General features: G+C 35.9%; 1 protein-coding gene and 1 pseudogene across 1 annotated transcript in view; both read left to right on the forward strand.

Moving 5' to 3' along the window:
* Positions 1-13,818, forward strand: part of LOC130231263 (ubiquitin-like modifier-activating enzyme 1) — a 40,938-nt gene extending 27,120 nt beyond the window's left edge. The window contains exons 15-20 of the mRNA XM_056460751.1: positions 551-747; positions 2,397-2,461; positions 4,342-4,537; positions 9,666-9,740; positions 11,057-11,255; positions 13,736-13,818. Coding sequence (XP_056316726.1) covers positions 551-747; positions 2,397-2,461; positions 4,342-4,537; positions 9,666-9,740; positions 11,057-11,255; positions 13,736-13,818 — 815 coding nt within the window. The remainder of the gene's footprint in view (positions 1-550; positions 748-2,396; positions 2,462-4,341; positions 4,538-9,665; positions 9,741-11,056; positions 11,256-13,735) is intronic.
* A 791-nt stretch (positions 13,819-14,609) lies between these two features.
* Positions 14,610-23,018, forward strand: part of LOC130231132 (ubiquitin-like modifier-activating enzyme 1) — a 101,305-nt pseudogene continuing 92,896 nt past the window's right edge.

A 23,018-nucleotide genomic window follows, 5' to 3' on the forward strand; every position in this document is an offset into this window, starting at 1 on the left:
ATTCACGCCTCCTCCTGAAGTGACTTGCGATGCGCCTTCGCCGTTTGCATTGCATTAAAGCATTGTTTTCCAGCTGCAGGCATGCTTCATTCTCGAAATGTATAGTTTGTCTAAAGTGATGTATACAAACTGTATAGTGTACTATGACCAGGGATACAATCAGCCAGCACAGTGTCCCTCCATAGTTTAAATCTTCATTTTGTATCTGCCGGTTTGTTTACTTGCGGGAGTTCCATTGGCACTTTCCCGCATGTTAATTCTGACCAATCGAAAAGCAGTTTAGGAAATGCGTTCAAAAACATCTGGCCAATAAGTGATGTGGATTTTGTCACATGACTGCATTTTGGTTCTTTTCAAATGGTTCAGACCAAAGCAATCAGTGTGGTGTGAAAAGGACTCAAAAAACGGCAGAAAAATTCCACAATGTATCATTTATTGCCCTTGGTCTGGACCAAATGAACTGAACCACAGATGTGAAAGCACCCTAAACCTAAAATAAGGAAGCAAACTTAACTAGCTGTCTTACCTTTTTATTTTCCTGGTCCATTAGGGGTTTATCTTGACCAGTGTTGTGTGCGAAACAAAAAGCCTATGCTGGAGGGAGGAACTCTGGGTAGCAAAGGCCACACTATGGTTGTAGTGCCACGCCTGACTGAATCATATGGACGCTCCTCATCTGGAGGACAGAAAGCTATTCCTATCTGCACACTCAAGAACTTCCCTCACCGTATAGAGCACACACTACAGGTGAGAGGACAATGTTTATAATAAATGTATGATTTATTCCATTTTTAAGCAAAGCTGTCCTGTGTTACTCCAATTACTGATTAAAGACCCATTCACACCTATACTCTCAGAAATAAAGGTACAAGAACTGTGACTGGGGTGGTATATTTTCGAAAGGTATACATTTTAGGACTGTATTGGGACCTCAAAGGTAATTATTAGTACATAAAAAGTACAAAAGTTTTACCTTAGAGGTATCAATATGAACCCTTTAGGCACAAATGTGTACCTTTTGAAAAGTAACAACAGTGATGGTACCTTTCATCCTGAAAACGTAGAGCAATAGTGATTTTAGCATAAACATTACCATTCTGTACAGTGTCAATCAGGGGCATTCTGGGGTTTTGTGGCAAATTCAGTTTATTTTTAAATGTTCAGGTCTTTGATGCCTTTTTTCAGAAGTCAAAGGTCTGAAGATTTAAAGAAGCGGTTGGTTGGCTGGTTGGTTGGTTGGCTGTTTGGTTAGTTGTTTGGTTAGTTAGTTGGCTGTTTGGTTGGTTGGTTGGTTGGCTGTTTGGTTGGCTATTTGGTTAGTTGTTTGGTTGGTTAGTTGGCTGGTTGGTTGGTTGGCTGTTTGGTTGGTTGGTTGTTTGGTTGGTTGTTTGGTTGGCTGTTTGTTTGTTTGGTTGTTTGTTTGTTTAGTTGGTTGACTGTTTGGTTGGTTGGTTGGCTGTTTGGTTAGTTGGTTGGTTAGTTGGCTGTTTGGTTGGCTGTTTGGTTGGTTGGTTGGCTGTTTGTTTGGTTGGTTGGTTGGTTAGTTGGCTGTTTGGTTGGTTGGTTGGTTGGTTAGCTGTTTGGCTGTTTGTTTGGTTGGTTGGTTGGCTGGCTGTTTGGTTGGTTGGCTGGCTGGTTGGCTGTTTGGTTGGTTGGTTGGCTGTTTGCTTGGTTGGTTGGCTGTTTGCTTGGTTGGCTGGTTGGTTAATTGGCTGTTTGGTTGGTTGGCTGTTTGCTTGGTTGGCTGGTTAGTTGGTTGGCTGTTTGGTTGGTTGGCTGTTTGGCTGGTTGGTTGGTTGGTTGGTTGGTTGGTTGGCTGGCTGTTTGGTTGGTTGGTTGACTGTTTGGTTGGTTGGTTGGTTGGTTGGTTGGCTGGCTGTTTGCTTGCTTGGTTGGTTGGTTGGTTGGTTAGTTGGTTGGCTGGCTGTTTGCTTGGTTGGTTGGTTGGTTGGTTGGTTGGTTGGTTGGTTGGTTGGTTGGCTGGCTGTTTGATTGGTTGGTTGGTTAGTTGGTTGGCTGGCTGTTTGGTTGGTTGGTTGACTGTTTGGTTGGTTGGTTGGTTGGTTAGTTGGTTAGCTGGCTGTTTGATTGGTTGGTTGGTTGGTTGTGATTGAAAGTCAGGGTTATTATTTAAAATATTCCACATTTTTCATAAATATTGGTGGTGGGAGACGACGCATAGGTTTGAAAACTAATGTATTCATATTGTTTTTTTATAGCTTTCATATTGTCAAATGATGACTGAATGATGTTATTCTAAATGATGTCTAAATGATGTTATTCTTATTTGAGGTTATAAGTAATATATTTTACAATTTTATGTTAATTTTGCATTTCTGTCAAACATGAACCTATCTATGTCTGTGAATCACAAATTAATATTTTATTGTTTTCAGTGGGCCAGAGACCATTTTGAAGGACTTTTTAAGCAAACAGCCCAGAACGTGAACCACTTTCTCAGGTACATATACATGCAATTTGGCTAGCCAACAATGTAGATGTGAAATTAGAGCAAATGTATTGAGAAAATATAAGGTGAAGAGGCTCTGCGATTTTCAGAGGTTGTGCTCAACACTGCACTCCATCATGTCCATTATAAGAGGCCACCCCCCCCCCCCCCCCCCAGCTGCCCTCTGGCTTTCTGCCACAAGTGTCAACTGTGAATTGAGATTAGTTAGATGTCTTTTCCATCTGAAATGAAGTGGAGGATGTTTATAAAAAGGCGGCTGTGCAGGAAGTTGAGGTGCTGTGTGCTGAAGGCTGATACCACAGCAGAAAAACTGCCTTAATCTCAACTACTTCCTGCTGGCTGTCAGCAAACTGCAGCCTGTGAGTGAAGTTAAGGAAGGAAACCCACCCAACTCCACCGCTGTGTTTGTTTTAGATGTTAATATGTTTTAGAACATTTTACTATAATATCATTGTTATACTATCATAGTTTTTGTTAATATTTTAAATTAGTGTTACATTTTTTTATTTGCTTTCATCATTTTAGTTGAAGCTTTAGTAACTTATTGTTTTGAATAGCTCTGTTTTTTTAAGGTTTACTTAAAGTTCAAAATGATCATTTGTATTTTATTAATTTAATTACTTTTAATGATTAACTTAAATACATTTTATTCAATGTTTTTGGGGGAAGGGGCTAAACAGCAAAAACAAAATAATAAAAGCTTTTGACAGACAAAACATAAGCAATGTGCATGTATTCTACACTGTAAAACCCAATAGGTTTGGTAATTCAAACCATTTGAGGAAACCTATTGCAACCATTTAAGTTTTAAGTTCAGAAACTAATCCTAATGAGTACTGTGAACTTAATCTGTTTGAATACACAAAGCAATTTGAGCACAGTAAAACCCAATAAATAAAGAGAACTCAAACCAACTGAGTACTGTTAAACCCAATAAGTTAAGGCAACTCAAACCGTTTGAGGAAACTGATTGCAACAAACCATATGAGTTAAACTAATCTATATGAGTACTGTGAACTTGCTCCATTTAAGTTGAAGTAATGAGGTATTTAATTAACTCATTACCTTAAACACTGACTTCAAAACTCTTTTCAAATGAGTAGAATTAACTTTCAGTATATTTTAAGTTAACTAAACTCATTTAATTTGATAGATCTGACTGTTGAGTTTTACAGTGTTTTAATAAACATGAATAATCAACAAACGATCATAAACTTAAGTTTTTTTTTGTCACAATATTACAGTGCTGACTCCCTCTACATGGAGGTCCTAGAAATGCATTGTTAGCATGCAATTTTTTGGTTAAGTTTAAATAATTCACATACGCGACATCACAGATACAATTATTAAGAATTGCCCTTATGAAGGTTAAAATGCCTCTGGAAAGCAGTTCCAGCAAATGTTGTGCCTTAATGTGATAATTCACCAAAAAATAGAAATTACCTCATCCTTTACTCTATTTCATGTGGTTTTAAAATCTTTATGATTTTATTTCTTCTGCTGAACATAAAAGAAAATAATTTTTAAGAATTCTGGTTGCTGGTACCCATAGACTTCGATAGTAGTAGAAGAAATGATGATATGGAGGTCAATGAGTGCCAGCTACCAGCTTTTTTCCATATATCGTCTTTTGTGTTCAAGAGAAGAAAGAAACTCCCATATGTTTTTATTAGTGAAGGGTGAGTACATGATGGCAGAATTGTCATTTTAGGGTAAACTATCCCTTTAAAGTCATCTACACTGCCAATTTGTGTCTTCTCAGAATTCAGTGTAAATATATGCTGCATTTGTGTACATTCTGCTTCAAGTCTTATTTCTGTGCCGTATTTTTTGAGCAAAGAGGTCTTTATTACAAATATCTTCTGCTGCAGTGACCCAGCGTTTGTGGATCGTACAGTGGCCCGTGGAGACGTGGAGGCGGTGGAGATGTTGGAGGGCGTCTATAGGAGTCTGAGCGATGACTGGCCTCAGGACTGGACCGACTGCATTAGCTGGGCCCGTAGACAATGGGAAACTCTCTACAACAATCACATCAGACAACTGCTGCACTGCTTTCCTCCTGGCCAGGTAACACACAGAGTTGGGCTTTATTTCGGTTAGGGGTGTAATGGATCACCGTTGATCTGTGATTCGTATGGACCACAACCCATGGTTCAGAACACGTGACCCGCGGATTAATACTTTTTTTACTTGTAGATTAATCCTAACGGAGAGATCGCAGAGAGATTGCCTCTCGCTTCATTTAAATCACATGTATGAAAGCATTTAGGCTTTTCTGTAATATAATGATGGTTTCTTAAAGGTGTTTTCTGTCACTACTTGTTTAGTCTGCATTAATACTTTCAGTGTAACCTGCCCGATTATTCATGTAAAGATCAGGATCTCAACACCCACGCAACATAAATGATAAATGATGGTGATTTGCATACGTTTATTAATTCCTCGAATTGCTGCATTTAAATCTGTGCTTGAAAAACACAAAAATCAAGAAAGAGATTTAGTTTTTAGTCTTGAGTTTGTTATGAAGCTACAAACAGAGAAATAACAGAGGAAGTACTGGACGAACAGTTTATAGTTTAGATAAAATCACTGATGTTTATGGCAAAGATTAAAATCACTATCGCATGCATTTAACTTGACGCTCAAATATGAAAGTTGTAGGCAGCAATTACAATTTTTAACCTATAGGTGGCGACAACCAGCCATCAAAAATATGTCATTGAATAATTCTTCAAAAATGGTCCTCTAGCAATGAAACATGAAGTTTTTGAGTTAATAACTGAATAATTTATTGAAAATGAGACTAAAATAAATGTGGGTTGTACAAATATAATGCTAGATTTCTACATTTAGCATTGTCAGCAACAGTAGTAGTAACAGTGAATTTTTCACAGTACTGAATATTTTACTATTTATTTTTATTCAGCTGATTATTTCTTCATTTTATTTTAATTATAAGTTCTGTTTGTTGAAACCAAAAGTTTCTTGCAGTGCTGTTTTGTAATAAATGGAAAGCAAATTACATTTCTCTCCTCCCCTTTTTGGCTGATCCGAAAAATGGTCCAATCCGAGACTAAAAGCCATAATGTGATATGAATCATGAGATTTGTGATCCGTTCCACCACTAATATCGGTATATATTTTCATAATACTGTGGTGTCTGAGAAAGCTGCAAGAAAACACATGTAAACAGAACAACACTAATAAAATGAGAGGACATTTTCATCATTTTGACAACAAATGATGACACACGATCGATTTCTCCGAACACATGCAATTCAGAAACTTGCTGCAAATAGCGCAAACTCAGATATGTGAGTTTTTTTGTTTATTTTAAAGGGATAGTTCACTCAAAAAAAGAAAATTCTGTCATCATTTACTCAAAATGTACTTGTTTCAAACCTTTATGAGATTCTTTGTTCTTTTAAACACATAAGACGATATTTTGAAGAATGCTGAAAACCTGATGGCATTGACTTCCACAAGTATTTGTTTTTTCTACTGTGGACGTCAGTGGTTACAGGTTTGTAGCTATAAAGTGATGTATAATAGTGTAATCCAAATAATTTAGTGAGTCTAAATTCTGCTTTTAAAAGCGTTGTTTTTGCTTTTTAGTTATTAGAAAGAAAAACTTTTTTTAAATAGTTTTTAGCATAGCCTACATGCTAACATTATATTTGTTTTCATAACCTTTTGTGAACTTTGTCCAGGATTTAAAGAAAATGTCAACCCAAAAACAGATTTGATTATTAAAATTCAAATTGGCAGTATATATTTCATATACAGTATGTCACAGCAGTGATGTTCAGCTCTGAGGAGGTCCTTTATTTAGCTTGTAGCTTACTACTGTATATAGATGTTTTACATATAATGTTCCATTAGCCTACTTAAACATTTCTTTAAAATCTGTATTTATAGTTTGCATATAAAATGAGCGCTTCGTTTATTTCGCTGTGATCATTATGCAAAAATCATATTGCATATTCAGTTTATTCTTTAGTAGCCTATAAATGATACATTTTATAAATGGATTGTTTATGGACTAAGCTATTAATAACTGTAATTGTCAGAATGGAAAACATGACTGAGGGTAAATTTTTTTATTGCCTGTGTCAGTTTGGGGTTTAACTTATGACGAAGGTGGAAAACTCTAATGCACACGGCGCAGCTCTGTCACTGACACAAATCAAGCGAAAGCAGAGAGAGACCGCATACGCACGAGAGAGGACTCATATTTCCATACACTCTACCCCTGATGGCCGATCTCGCTGGACGATAAAACCAATTTTATGTTGTACAGGCATATTTTGGGCAATAGCCTAAAATACAGTGTATCAGTCAAAATTATAGATTTTTCTTTTGCACCAAAAATTGTTGGTAAATTATGATCTTAATCTTATTTTATAAATATCAAACTGTTAGCATATAAAAACATAATGTTTGATTAGTGATGCAAAGACAACTTTTGCAAAAAGACTTCCAACTAAATAAAACTGTGTCTTTCAGTGAGTTTAAAGGCATTATAAAGAGACTGGTATTGGAAGCATGGCTGTTACCCTTGGCCAGGTGTCTCTTGTAAAAGAGATTTTAAATCTCAATGAGACTTCCTGGTTAAAAAATGGGTAATAAAATAAAATACTACAGCTTTAAAGGATATTTTCTCAGTATTTAAATATATTTTTGAACCCTCAGTTCGGACATTTACAAATTGTGGAAAAATAGAAATGGAAAAAATAATTATTCAGCTTTAGGATAATATATAAATCTCAATTAAAAAAAACGACACTTATGACGGTTTTTGTGGTTTGCTGTATTACAAATTAGCCACAAAAAAAAAATAATTAATTATTATTATTAATATAGTATATAAATAATAATATATATATATATATTTTAACCATCCCCAGCAGTGAGCCATATACATTTGATTTGGGTCAGAAATGTCAACTTCTCTTTGAACCAGCAGGCGGCGCTGTTGTCTACAACAACTATGTTCTTTAGTCATGTTTAGAGGCAGGTCAGCACAAGTTTATAAGGCATGATATGAGTTACAATAACAGTCATACAGTATATGCAATTTAATGATTGGATTTATATCATAATTATAAATAATAACCACAAAAATCTTCATCATGAGAATTGGAGCACATCACAACTGTTTCTTTCTAAATTTCAACAGGGAGTGTGTAGTTGTGTAACAGAATGGATGATCCATAGCATCAGCATCTGCACGCAGAGATAAACATTCATTCTGAGGAAGAGTGATATGGACAGGTTTTGAAACTCTGAAAAGTCCTTTATCTCGTGTGTCCAGATACATCAGTTGCAGAAAGCTGAAGTTGCGGATGTGAAATGGAAATGTAGACCACAGTTCAGTTTGAGGCTTTGACCATTAATGTGCTAGTGAATAATAAATCATGAAGTTCCCCTGAGGTTGGGATGTGCTTTGCATAACAGTTTCAGAGAAATCGGTTGAAAGTTTTCCTGGAGTGAAGAAAAATGCTTGCAAAGATCAATAGACACAACTCGTCCTGTTAAAGTAGTGAAATAGGCCTGCTGTCTGGTCCTTTGGTCTGCTTTTTTATTAAAGCTTGTTGTGGTATTAGTTTAAAATGTATTGAACACACACATGACAAAGTCATTACTCTGTCTGTCTCAGCAAATGGCTTGGAGACATGGGCTTTATGGTGTCCAATCACGTCCACTTAACATCAGCATGTGACAAGTGGCTGCAGGGCTTCCATTTGGCCCACAACACGTATAGATTCTTCTATTCCATATTACTGGAGCTAACTCTATCTATCTATCTATCTATCTATCTATCTATCTATCTATCTATCTATCTATCTATCTATCCATCATCATCATCCATCCATCCTCATCCTATCCATCCATCCATCCATCCATCCATCCATCCATCCATCCATCCATCCATCCATCCATCCATCCATCCATCCATCCATCCATCCATCCATCCATCCATCCATCCATCCATCCATCCATCATCCATCCATCCATCCATCCATCCATCCATCTATCTATCTATCTCTCTATCTATCCCTCTATCTCTCTATCTATCTATCTATCTATCTATCTGTCTATCGATCATGTCCTGTCTGTCTGTCTGTCCTGTCTGTCTGTCGGTCTGTCGGTTTGTCTGTCTATAATCTATATTAAAAATATAAATAAAATAATCAAAAATACTATAAAAAATCTTTTTTAATACATTAGGTAATAATTGTTAAAAATGTAATTTTTCAATAATTTTTTGAAAAGTAGACAACATGTATGTAGATGATTTGTAAAAATTAAAAATTAATACTTTTGAATATGAAAGTAAATAGAATGCAAATGTTCAAAAATGGTGTGTGTGTGTGTGTGTGTGTGCGTGTGCGTGTGCGTGTATATGAATATATATGTGTATATATATATATATATATATGCATAAAACAGACAAACATTTAATTAGAATTATAATAATTTAATTAATTAACCTGCACATAATGATAAATATAATAACAATAGACTTATAAAGCATGTTAAATATAAAAAAAAATTCTAAAATATTTTTAAATAGAAATGGACACATAAATATATAATTGTATAATGATCAACAATGTTATATTTATTTTTATACATAAGTTATAAAATAAAAGTATAATCAAAATATTAAAATATTATAAAAATATATATAAATTATACATAAATTATTTTTAACTGAAAAAAACCTTGTTACACTTGTCATAATGGTCATTAATTGACAATGTAATTAATTGACTTTAATAAAAGAATAATTATTAGTGTAATATAATATTATAATATATCATTTATAACATTATTGCTAAATATTAAATGATCAACATTAAATCAAGCATTTTTTCTAAAATAAAACTAACACTCTATATAATATAAATTAAAATGATATAATATAATATAATATAATATAATATAATATAATATAATATAATATAATATAATATAATATAATATAATATTTTGAGTCATATAGACACATGTATTTTTATTAGCCATATATATATATATATATATATATATATATATATATATATATATATATATATATATATATATATATATATATATATATATATATATAATTATTTGGCCATACACACACACACACACACACATGTATTTATGTATTATTAATCAAAATACTTTTTTTTCTTCCCAGCTAACAAGTTCTGGACTTCCGTTTTGGATGGGTGCAAAGAGATGCCCACACGCCTTGACCTTTGACACTAACAATGTAAGTTTTACTCACTTAATCTCTGCATACAAGCACCATGATCTCCCATCATCCCCTGCAGACGGGAATCTCTAATCTCAGACGACTCACAGTTTCTCTCCTGCTGTGAAATAGATACTGATCTTGATCACCTGAGATTAACAAAGCAAAGGGAAAACATGTTAACCCCCCCTCGACCCCTCACTCACACAGATGAACACACAGTGACACATTAGCAAACAGATCATGCTTTTCACAGAAACACGTTCAGAGATTTGTAGAAAACACTCCTGAATATTTTAATTAGGCTTCGATCAATATGCAAATGCGTACTTTGTAGCCATTATTTATTTTTATGACCCATTGTTTCCATTGTCTTGGTTCTTTATACAAGTTATCAGTTTTCCCCTAAAGGAGTTCTTCTCTTCTCATCACAGTCTATTTGAATTGAAAGGTGAACTCGTTTTGAGAAGTGTTGTTTTTTGAATGCTCTACACACTTTCCTCTCGCCATTTCCTGCAGTTGTGTGTGTGTGTGTGTGTGTGTGTTTGTGATCCAACGTTTTTCCATCCTTCAGTTTGTTTTACATTATTTTGCCAAGTACAATAAAAGCAGGCGATGCGGTGGCGCAGTAAGTAGTGCTGTCGCCTCACAGCAAGAAGGTCGCTGGTTCGAGTCTTGGCTGGGTCAGTTGGGGGTTTCTGTGTGGAGTTTTCGTTTCCCCCACAGTCCCAAACACATGCGGTACAGGTGAATTGGGGTTAACTAAAATTTCCAGAGATGTGTTGCAGCTGGAAGGGCATCCGCCGCAGCACAAAACATGTGCTGGATAGTTGGCGGTTCATTCCGTTGTGGCGACCCCTGATTAAATAAGGGACTAAGCTGAAAAGAATGAATGAATGATCAATAAAAGCATGGTCGTCACGGTGGCGCAGTGGGTAGCACGATCGCCTCACAGAAAGAAGGTTGCTGGTTCGAGCCTTGGCTGGGCCAGTTGGCATATCTGTGTGGAGTTTTGCATGTTCTCCCTGTGTTTGCATGGGTTTTTTTTCCGGGTGCTCCGGTTTTCCCCACAATTCCAAAGACATGTGCTGTAGGTGAATTGGTAAACTAAATTATCTGTAGTGCATGTGTGTGTGAATGAGTGTGTATGGATGTTTCCCAGTTACTGGTTGCAGCTAGAACGGCAATCCGCTGTGTAAAAACTGGATAAGTTGTAGTTCATTCTGCTGTAGCGACCCCTGATTAATAAAGGGATTAGCTGAAAAGAAAATGAATGAATGAAGGAATAAAAGCTTTTTAGCATTAGAGATGAATACTGTTTTCTCTTTTTATAGACCACCCATATGGATTTCATCATCGCTGCTGCCAATTTATACGCACAGATTTATGGGATTACAGGATCAAGAAATCGTGCTGATATTCAGAGCGTTCTTCAGGGAATAAAAGTGCCCGAGTTTACACCGAAATCAAGTGTAAAGATAGCGGTGACCGACCAGCAGCTGAAAGAGGAAAACGAGGAGAGAAAAGAGGAAGGTATGATTTTTATTTTATTTTAAAATCTGAGTGCGAATTACCTAATTAATGCTTGATCCCCCTTGTAGGACGTCAAAAAAAGATGTATGTGGGTCAGGCCTGAAATAGTGAGAAATAGTTTTCCCTGAGCTCTCTCCTAAATAATAATATTAATCATTAAAATAATAGATAATACAAATATACATTTGACTACCCCTATAATAGTTCATACCATTATAGGGGTTTATGTATAATCACGCCAATCAGTCTTTGCAAGAATCATTCAACAGTGTCTAAACCAGAAGATCTAGAGCAGTGATGGATATCGTAAGTGGTCACGAGATTTTCTTGTAAAATAGCCGGTTATATTTACATATAGCCAGGGCCAGACAGAATCTGCTGACGTTATTTTGCTATTTCTGCTGAAAATTTTGGTAAAAATCTGCGGGTTTCTGCGGAATTATTTTGGGAGCATCATAACTAAAACCTTAATATGTGAAATAAAAAATAATATCTTTTAACTTTTATTTAATGTTTAAAGTGCAAATCGCTAAAAGAATTATCCTATTGAACTGGAAAAAACCTTCTCCGCCAAACTACTTTCATTGGATGTATGACCTGTTACAGTTCATTCAAATAGAGAAAATTAGATATACAAACAATGGCAAAACAGAGGATTTCTATACAGCTTGGCAACCTTTTTTGTTGTATTTTAAAAAATAGCTTTATATATCCCGTCTTGCATATTTAACCCTGTCTGTATGTCTTTTTTCTTCTTTTTTCCCCTCTTGCTTTTGAATGATACAAACTTATCTAAGAGTGTATTAGGAAAAGAAATTGCATGATATTTTACATTTAACGGTAATGGCCTACTTGAGTGTAATTTGTTAATTTATTATTATGTATATGTATGTTTTCATTTTTTTCCTTTTTTATTTATTTTTTATTTTTTATGGTTTGGTTTGTTTGTTCCTTTTTTGTGTTGTTGTTGTTTTGTTTACTTTATTTCCATCTCAATATGGTTCAGAAAATAAGGAATGTGTTTAATTACCACTCAGTATTTCTCTCCTCAACATTGTGAAAATAATGTATTGTGGTTTTTCTTTCTCTCATTTGTAGTACCTCTCTGATTAAGAATGGTTAATAAAAAGAGTTAAACTAAAGTGCAAATCCAATTAGATCCACTTTATTTCATAAATAAAGCAAGTCTCTTATATAACTCTATAACATCAGAAAGGTCAGACCCTTCCTATCTGAACATACAGCTCAACTCATTGTTCAAGCTCTTGTTCTCTCCAAACTGGACTATTGCAACTCTCTACTAGCCGGGCTTCCAGCTAATTCTATCAAACCTCTTCAGCTGCTTCAGAACGCAGCAGCACGAGTGGTCTTTGATGAACCCAAAAGAGCACATGTCACTCCGCTACTCACCCGTTTGCACTGGCTGCCAGTTGCTGCTCGCATCAAATTCAAAGCTCTGATGTTTGCTTACAAAGCGACCTCTAGCTGTGCTCCTTCGTATCTGCTCTCACTTCTGCAGATGTATGTGCCCTCCAGAAACTTGCGTTCTGTGAATGAACGTCGCCTCGTTGTTCCATCCCTAAGAGGGAAGAAATCACTTTCCCGAACTCTCACATTCAATCTGCCCAGTTGGTGGAATGAACTTCCTAACTACATCAGAACAACAGAGTCACTTGCTGTCTTCAAGAAACGACTAAAAACTCAACTATTTAGTCTCCACTTTCCTTCCTAATCTGCAACTGCCTCTCTGGCTATACCACTAACTTTGTCCTCTCTCGAAAAAAAAAAAAAATAAATAAATAAATTTTACTAATGCTTTGCTTCTTAGACTTTACACACCTGAAGCTTGTCTATAGCACTTGTTCACTGCTGCTCTTATAGTTGTGTAAATTGCTTCCTTGTCCTCATTTGTAAGTCGCTTTGGATAAAAGCGTCTGCTAAATGACTAAATGTAAATGTAAATATAATCTCCACTAAAAGACAGAAAATATTACTGTACAACTGCATTGTATAAATCAGATGAACATTTTCATATTAGTCAATAATATTACTGTAATCGATTTAAAAACTGAATAAAAATAGATTTACACACATTTACTCAAGTAAATAAACAGGGCTAAAAATCTGCAGAAATCTGCGGAATTCTGCGCGCACAGATTCCGTGTGGGCCTACATATAGCCTAAAAATAAAGTAAAATTAGACGCATAGTTTGAGCTAGTAACCTCTGAATTAATCAGGTTACTGTATGTCAAAATACATTTAATATTCCTCAAAACACTGAAAACTTAAATACGTCTTGTTAATAAATTTGATGTCATTTAGGTCAATTTAATTCACTGAAAGCTTAACAAAAAAGTCGACCCCCCCTGATCGCCAATGTATAATTCGCACCCTGTTTAAAACGAAGGAAACAATGACATGTACAAATATTAAACACGTCAGATATGTGTGGTTTAATATCCCCCACTGCATCTCGTAGATAAAGTCAAGCTGGAGATGTTAAAGGAGCAGCTGTCCAAACTCCAGCTGAGGGACCGCAGGGTGACCATTTGGAATCACTAGCCTAGCCAGGCTGGGACACCAGCCAAAACCATCTAAAACCAGCTAAGCAGCCTGGATGGTCAAGCTGGTTTTAACTGGGCATTCTAGGTGGTATCCAACTAAGACAAGCCTGGTAGTAGCCAAAACCCTATAAAACCAGCCTGGAAGTGGCCAAAACCCATATAGCCAGCATAGAAGTGGCCAAAATCTATCTAAAACCAGCCTGGAAAAGGCCAAAACCCCACTTAAACTATAGCCTAGTCAACCAGTTTAAACTAACCAGCTTTTTTCAGCAGGGATGGTCAGCACTGAAAAAAAGCATTGGGCAATACTTTAGCCTAGACCTGACAAATGACAAGGTTTTTTTTTTTTTTGCTTGAGCTGACAATACAAGAACATCAGAACAAAGTCCATGGGATCCCAGACAGATCTTAAAAAAGGTCAATAATATACATAGTCATAAGAAAAATATAATCACATACAAATACAAATAACTTACCATTCGACAGAAAAAAAAAAAATATATAAATAATATATATATAAGTTATAATATCAATAATAATAAAATATTAATAATAAATACGAATAATATATATAAGATGAAGTGCTTTTAGGAGGGAATGGTTCACCTAGTCTGTTGGGGCAAGGTCTCGTACCCACGTAATATATTTCCTTTCAGTTATTTCCATTGGAGTTTAGCGCCCTCGCGTGGTGGAGATTCTGTAACTCATGCGGACTAATGTTTACCTGAGGAATCTCAGCGTCAAGAAACAGGAACTTTTGGAGATGCAACAAACCATCAATAACTGTCCATTTAATCACTCAGTATGGCAGAATGTGCGCGAGAACACAGGTTACACAGTAACAGAAACGAAAGTGAAACACTCTTCTCTGAATCAGTTTACTTTCTGTTCTGACAAACGAGGAAGCAACCGACAAGCTCCGTTTAAAGGTAATGTTAAATAGTAAGGAAACTATTGATTGAATATTGACATCTATATCCGCTAATACATCTTTAAAAACGTCCGATTCATGTCATTGTTTACAGTCAGGTATCACTGGTACTCTCACGGTATTAATCGCAACAGTCTTAAACGTAGCTACTGTAACATGTAAATACCATGGTATTGGCATTACATGTTGATTGCACTGTATGTGTTTGCCAATGATATCATAATGATTTGATATTCTTACAGAAAGATGGCGCAAGGAGATATTGACGAGGGGTTATATTCTCGACAGCTGTAAGTACACGTAAAATGTTATTCATTATGCTTACCTTTAACCCCAGGCTTCATTTTTATTATTTCAGTGTCTGTTATCTTTGTAAATTGGATTATCAGCAGTTACGCCTGCACAATGGTGTAAAGTTCTGTCATTTTAACCATATTTATAATTAAGGGCTGCAGAAACTTGATGCATTTACTAACTACATTTCCAGTAAAACAAATATGTTGCTGCCACTTCAAAAAGGTAATTTAGGCATTAAATGTACACATTTCTCTGTGTTGCAAGTCCCTCACTTTGTAAAAAAGACAACTGTTCAATGATGCATGTGCATTTTTAAGCTTAACACAAAAAGCTTTTGTACAAACTGGTGATGTTGTCTTTTTGAGGTTGTGCAATTTAAAAGAATTACAATTATTCATTTCCTGTAAGTTACAGAACAGTTTTTTCTGGTACTTTTTCGGAGAGAGAAAAAAAGTGAAAGTAACTGAGCTTGTTTTTGCATAGATGAAATGTTTTGCATACTATTTACTGTACACTACCTGACAAAAGACTTGTTGTCGATCCCAGTTGTAAGAGCAACAAATAATAACTTGACTTCTTGTTGAAAAGTGGCAGAAGGTAGATTTTTTCGATGAATCATCTGTTGAACTGCATCCCAATCATCACAAATACAGCAGAAGATCTATTGGAGCCCGCATGGGCCAAAGATTCAAGTTTGGTGAAGGAAAAATCATGGTTTGGGATTACATGAAGTATGGGGCCATGCAAGAGACCTGCAGAGTGGATGGCAACATCAACAGCCTGAGGTATTAAGACATCTGTGCTGCCCATTACATTACAAACCACAGGAGGGGCAAATTCTTCAGCAGGATGGCGCTCCTTCTCATACTTCAGCCTCCACATCAAAATTCCTGGAATCAAAGAAGGTCAAGGTGCTCCAGGATTGGCCCGCCCAGTCACCAGACATGAACGTTATTGAGTATGGGGTAAGAGAGACTGGGGTAAGATGAAGGAGGAGGCATTGAAGATAAATCCAAAGAATCTTGGGATCATGGGAGTCATACACAATTCTGTTTCCACTGCACCATGACTTTATATTCTATACTGGAGATTATTTCTGTTAAGTGACAAGACTTTTATATAAGCAAAGTCAGACCTTACTGTAATAATTAAATAATGAAAAATCAAGGCATGATTACTTTTTATTTTGGTAAAATAAGCGTAATCTAGAGGCCTTTGACTTTCATATAAGCCACTTCTGATACCAAATGATCAATTAGAAGTCAAATTATAATTTTTTTTCCTAAAACTTGGACAGGTTACAAGACTTTTGTAAGGTAGTGTGTACTATAAAATGTAGTATGTCTGGTTTAAATGAAAATGTAGGTCAAATATAATAAATAATTAAATAAATAAATAAATAAGTTTGTAAAATAAAATGTTGTTCAAAGTTTTGTGATTTAAAAATTTCAGTAGTTTACTTGTTTTTTGAAAAGTTGTGATGTATTATTTAAATAGGCATAGTGCAAATTATACATTGTGGAATATTTATTACTTATATTGAGTGAGTGAGCGAGTGAGTGAGCAAGTGAGTGAGCGAGTGAGTGTGAGTGTGTGTGTGTGTGTGTTTTTTAGGCTTAATATCTGCTTATTTTAGTTTTGTTTAAAATTCATAGACATTTTTTGTTTATTTTGTCACACAAAATAATGATATTTTAAATGGCAAAATTCGAAAAAAATTAGCAAAAATTGAATTGTTTATCACATTTATGCATGATGGCAATTATTTTTGTACCAACAGCTACGTGATTGGCCATGATGCAATGCGTCGTATGGGAAAGGCTGATGTCCTCATTGCTGGAATGCGAGGTCTTGGCGTGGAGATTGCCAAAAACGTGATCCTGGCTGGAGTTAGAACAGTCACCGTTCAGGATGAGGGTGTAGTGGAGTGGAGAGATTTGTCCTCTCAGGTAATGAGGCCTTTAATGCAGTTTATAATTCAACATTAATATCGTGTCAGATGATGTTTTGAATATGCGCTGAGCTACTGATTTGTATGCAGACGTATGATGATTCTGCGGTGACCATCTCTTTCTCATTAGTTGATCTAGTTAGTCTTGTTTTTGAATCTGCCACTATGCTGACACATAGGCATTTGTAGCTCCACCCTATTTTGAAAAGAGCACAATCTCATTTGAATTTAAAGCAACAGTATCTCAAATGGCTCAATTCTGATCAAAGACTAAAAGGGGCAGTTTCAAAGAGTTATTAAACATTGTTCAGTTGGTACTTTCATATACACACTCTAGGGACATCAGAGACTTATTTTACATCTTATGTTATTACTTGTGTGAATATTTACGTTCTCTTCTCTGTGTAGTTTTACCTGAAGGAGGCTGATCTGGGTCAGAAGCGAGCTTTGTGCTCTGAGAAGCAGCTGTCGAGTCTAAACGCCTATGTTCAAGTGTCCGCCTCGACTAACAACTTGATGAGAACTTCCTTAGCAGGTTCCAGGTGAGTTGTGATCCTGAAGCCTGGTTTAGACAGGAGGTTAAAGGCACGTGATGATTTTGCAGAGTACGATGCAATCCTGGAATAACATCTATGTTGATCCTGGAACATCATTTTTGTTGGAAAATGTAATTCATATCTATTCCCTACCCCTAAACCCAACCATATCTGTAAATTATTCCCAAAATCAAAATAATCGTTGGATAACAATCATGTAGAAGTGCAAAGACCTAACCATAAGCCTAAATTTAACATAAATGCTAAATGTATCACTTAAAGAGCACCTATGGTAAAAAATCTACTTTTCAAGCTGTTTGGATAGACATATGTGCATGTATGGTGTTTAGACTGTCATATTGGGGTGATATAAACACCCCAGTGCTTTTTTTCAATTTAACAACATAAAAAACGGTGGACCAATTGGAGCGGTTTTCAAACCGACCGCAACTTTTATGTGAAGCTGCTTTGACACAATCTACATTGTATAAGCGCTATACAAATAAAGGTGAATTGGATTGAATTGAACTTTACATAGGAGTGCGTGCGGTCCCCCCACCAATATTGATTGACAGGTGCGTCATCATATCCTCAGTTTGTTGATTCATGTCCGCCATTTTCAGCATGAGTCAAAGCAATATCACTAAAGGAACACCCTTGCTCTATTTTTAGACGCAAGGTTCATTGGGCTCAACACAAGAGCAATATTCTCCACATTATCGCTCTAATCGGAATTATTGGTTGTATCTTTAGGTAGGTTTGCAAACATGTGTACTTCTCATTGAGTCTACCCTATACTTCAGGCGTTTGCATTTCTCGCGATCCCAGAAGATCCCTGTGGTCTTAACTAGCATGCGTTTTAGAATTCTAAACCTAGGTTTCTATCAGGGTACTCTGTTGCAAACGCAGAGCGGGTGAGCTCATGGCCCCGCCCCCTTGTTACGTTGGCGGGAAGTCGAAACTAATTTACATGTGAAGCAACACACCCATAAATCAGGGAACTGCCCCCAACATGACACTTTTAACACATTATAATAAAAAATGTGAATTGTGTTTTAAACTGAACCTAAACTGACACACTCAGAAGAACCATAATATTAATATTAAATCATAAAAAGAGGTAAACTATGTGTTCTTTAAGTCTGATTGGCTGATTGGAATGTTGTTCCTGGATGTTGATCTAGATGTTAATCCTACTTGGTGAATGAACATGTCTTAGCTGGTGAAATCAGGTTGGCGGAGGTGAAAGTGATAGTTCACCCAAAAATGAACATTTACTCCATTTTTACTCTCTCTCTCATTGTTAAAAAAACCTGGAAGATATTTTGAAGAAAGCTGAAAACCTGTAACCACTGACTTCCATAATAGGAAAAATAAATACTTTTTAATGTCAATGGTTAGAGGTTTTCAGCTTTCTTTAAAATGTCTTTTGTGTTCAACAAGATAAAGAAACTCATAAGGGTTTAAAACAAGTAAAGGGTTGGTAAATTATGACAGAATTGTTCATTTTTGGGTGAACTATGCCTTTAAGTGAAATCATTGACTATGTTAACCCTGAAATGAGGGAAATGATGGGTTTTCAGTTTAAGAATGGGAGTATGTCAAACACAAGAAAGCAGATTAAGTCAAGCTTGTTTCTGAAAAGGAGATAACTTATACTCCGGGTCAGTTACCATGGTAATTTGCTTAGTGAATCTAACTTCACCTTTTTTTTTTTCAATTCACTTTTATTTGTCTAGCGCTTATACAATGTAGATTGTGTCAAAGCAGCTTCACATAAAAGATCATAGTAAATTGGAACAGTGTAGTTCAGTTTGTAGCGTTTAAGTTCAGTTCAGTTTAGCTCAGTTCAGTGTAGTTTAATAATCACTACTGAGAGTCCAAACACTGAAGAGCAAATCCAACGATGCGCAGCTCTATAGATCCTGAACCATGCAAGCCAGTGGCGACAGCGGAGAGGGAAAAAAAACTTCACTAATTGGCGGAAGTGAAGAAAAAAACCTTGAGAGAAACCAGGCTCAGTTGGGCACGATCATTTTAATTTCTCCGCTGGCCAAACGTCTTGTGCAGAGCTGCAGTCTCAGTGGCGGAGACTGGAAGCTGGCCTCAGCGAAGACTCGTCTGTCTCTGGAGCGTCACAGGAATCAGTCTCATCTTCTCCACTCTTCTATGACCATCACAGTAGCTGCTCAGGATACGGCCTGGTCCAGGATATGGAAACCTTGGGATCATCTCGTCGTTAGTCTTAGATCGAATCAGTGACTCTGCATAGTCTGAGGGCCTCGGGAAGAGTATCCCCAGGTGGAAATGGAGAATAAAGAAATTAATTAGCATAGCTGCTGTTCATAGTGTATATCAACAAGATGCAGAACCTGTGTGGAAGCCCGCTAAGTGGTGCACTAAGTGTATGCTTTACTGAACAGATAGGTCTTTAATCTAGTTTTAAATTGGGAGAGTGTGTCTGAGCCTCGGACGTTATCAGGAAGGCTATTCCAGAGTTTAGGAGCTATAAATGAGAAGGCTCGATCTCCTTTACTCGACTTTGCTATTCTAGGTACTACCAGAAGCCGTAAGTTTTGAGATCTTAAAGAGCGAGTTGGATTGTAGCGAGACAGAAGGTTGTTTAGATAAAAAGCTAGATTATTTAAGGCTTTATATGTAAGAAGCAATATTTTAAATTCAATACGAAACTTAACAGGCAGCCAGTGTAAGGAGGATAAAATTGGGGTGATGTGATCAAATTTTCTAGACTTGGTAAGAACTCTGGCAGCTGCATTTTGTACTAATTGAAGTTTGTTAATAGAGGATGCTGGGCAGCCAGCAAACAGTGCATTACAGTAGTCCAGCCTAGAAGTCATAAAAGCATGGACTAACCTAGTCAAGAGCAGATTTTCTTAAGTATTTTTCTTATTTTAGGTATGAATATTTAAAAATTCTGAAATCTATATGAAATTTCTGGATACTAAAATCATATTTAGCTTTGTTTCGAGAGTGGTGGTTTAAATGAAGTGCATTTTACTTAAGTACAACTATCTGCTAGTGTGGTAATGAAAATAATGTTTATACAGATGGAAAACTAGATTATTTGGAGTGTCTATTACAAAATGCAAATTTACAGTTAGGCATGGGCTGGTTTATGATTCTGACGGTATAATAACCTTGGATAAAAATATCACAGTTTCACAATATCACGGTATCATGATTCCTGCTCTAAAATAAGTTCTTTTTAAATGTCTGGGTAAAAACAACAACTTTTCCCCCACATTGAACACAATATTTTTGATTTTAGGAAACATTTATAGTATTTTGGAACAACATGTCAGACTAAATTGTTCAAATAAATCATTGACTTCTGCTGTCTTCATTAGTTTCAAAACATTTATTAGTTCTTTACTTCATTAATTTTATTAAAACGTAGTTTCTTTACAAAACATAAAAAACCCTCACATATACAGTTGAAGTCAGAATTATTAGCCCCCCTGGTTATTTTTTCCCCCAATTTCTGTTTAACGGAAGAGATATTTGTAAACATTTCTAAACATAATAGTTTTTATAACTCATTTCTAAACACTGATTTATTTTATCTTTGCCATGATAACAGTAAATAATATTTGACTTGATATTTTTCAAGACACTTCTATACAGCTTAAAGTGACATTTAAAGGCTTAACTGGGTTAATTAGGTTAACTAGGCAGGTTAGAGTAATTAGGCAAGTTATTGTATAACGGTAGTTTGTTCTGTAGACTATAGAAAAAAATAGCTTAAAGGAGCTAATAATATTGACCTTAAAATTTTTTTAAATAAATTAAAAACTGCTTTTATTCTAGCTGAAATAAAACAAATAAGACTTTCTCCAGAAGAAAAAATATTATCAGACATACTGTGAAAATTTCCTTGCTCTGTTAAACATCATTTGGGGAATTTTTAAAAAAGAAAAAAAAATCAAGGGGGGCTATTAATTCTGACTTCAACTGTACCTTAGGAACTGTGTAACAAATATTTTTGCGGTTTTAAAACCATGACTTTTCCAACCGTGTTACACCTCAAACCTGGTTATCATCCCATGCCTCTTTACACTAGCTCTATCAACCAAAAATTAATAACATGGAGGCAGCACGGTGGCAGAGTGGGTAGCGCTCTCGCCTTACAGCAAGAAGGTCGCTGGTTCGAGCTCAGCTTGTTCAGTTGGCATTTCTGTGTGGAGTTTGCTTGTTCTCCCCATGTTTGTGTGGGTTTTCCGGGTGCTTCGGTTTCCACCACAGTCCAAAGACATGCGCTATAAGTGTTGTTTAAGCTAAAATTGTCCTTAGTGTATGTGTGTAAATGAGTGTGTATGGATGTTTCCCAGTGATAGGTTACAGCTGGAAGGGCATCCGCTGTGTAAAACATATGCTGGATAAGTTTGCGATTCATTCTGCTGTGGCGACCCTAGATTAGTAAAGGGACTAAGCCGAAAAGAAAATGAATGAATGAATAATAATATGGAGTACTAGATTTTGACCTGATTAATGGGTTTGAGCATGGCTTTTGCTGAGCTCGTTCTTCTCACTTTTTCCATCAAATTACAATTCATATGTAATTAAATTGATGAAGGTTCTAAAAGTGAAAGTAAAGTGCCTTACTGGTGTTTAATAAAGATCAAAGATTTTAATAGATATAATAATTTACATTTCACAGTGATGGGTTGTGGCTGGAAGGGCATCCACTACTTAAACATATGCTGGATAAGTTGGTGGTTCATTTCCCCTGAAAGGGCATCCGCTGTGTAAAACATGCTGGATAAGTTAGCAGTTCATTCCGCTGTGGTGACCCCTGAATAATAAATGGACTAAGCCGAAAAAAAAATGAATGAATGAATAAATAATAATTTACACACCATGTTATTATTGCATACTGAAGTAATGAAGTGTGTGTCTGCTAGTATAAAATCTCATCCAGTACCAGAAATTTCATGTTCACAGATATATATTCAAAAATAGGAAAGAAATACAAGAAATAGTTCTTCACTTTGTTGCATCCTATGTGTTTATCACTATAGGTTGTGGTGCTCACAAATTCACCTTTAGAAGAGCAGCTACGTGTAGGAGCGTTTTGTCACTCAAACAATATAAAGTTTATCGTGGCTGACACCAGAGGACTTTGTGGGTAAGAAGCATCTCATGAATCAATGCTACACAATGTTTATAGCAGTGCTAAATATTATTCTGATTTGTGCATTTTGTTTGCAGGCAGCTGTTCTGTGACTTTGGCGAATCCTTTGAAGTCATTGACACAACCGGAGATACTCCAGTTTCAGCCATGATTTCACATATCAGCAAGGTGACACTGGACATAAATCATGTTTTCCCTTTCAGTTTGATCCTCTTAAAGAAATACTCACCCTCATGTCATTCAAAAACATTAATGCTTTCATTCATAATCAGAATACAGATGAAGATGTTTTTAATTCTGAGCATTCTACCAAATGATTAATGCTTTAAAA

This window comes from Danio aesculapii, chromosome 6 (genome assembly GCF_903798145.1).
Source record: "Danio aesculapii chromosome 6, fDanAes4.1, whole genome shotgun sequence".
Classification (NCBI taxonomy): Eukaryota; Metazoa; Chordata; class Actinopteri; order Cypriniformes; family Danionidae; genus Danio; species Danio aesculapii.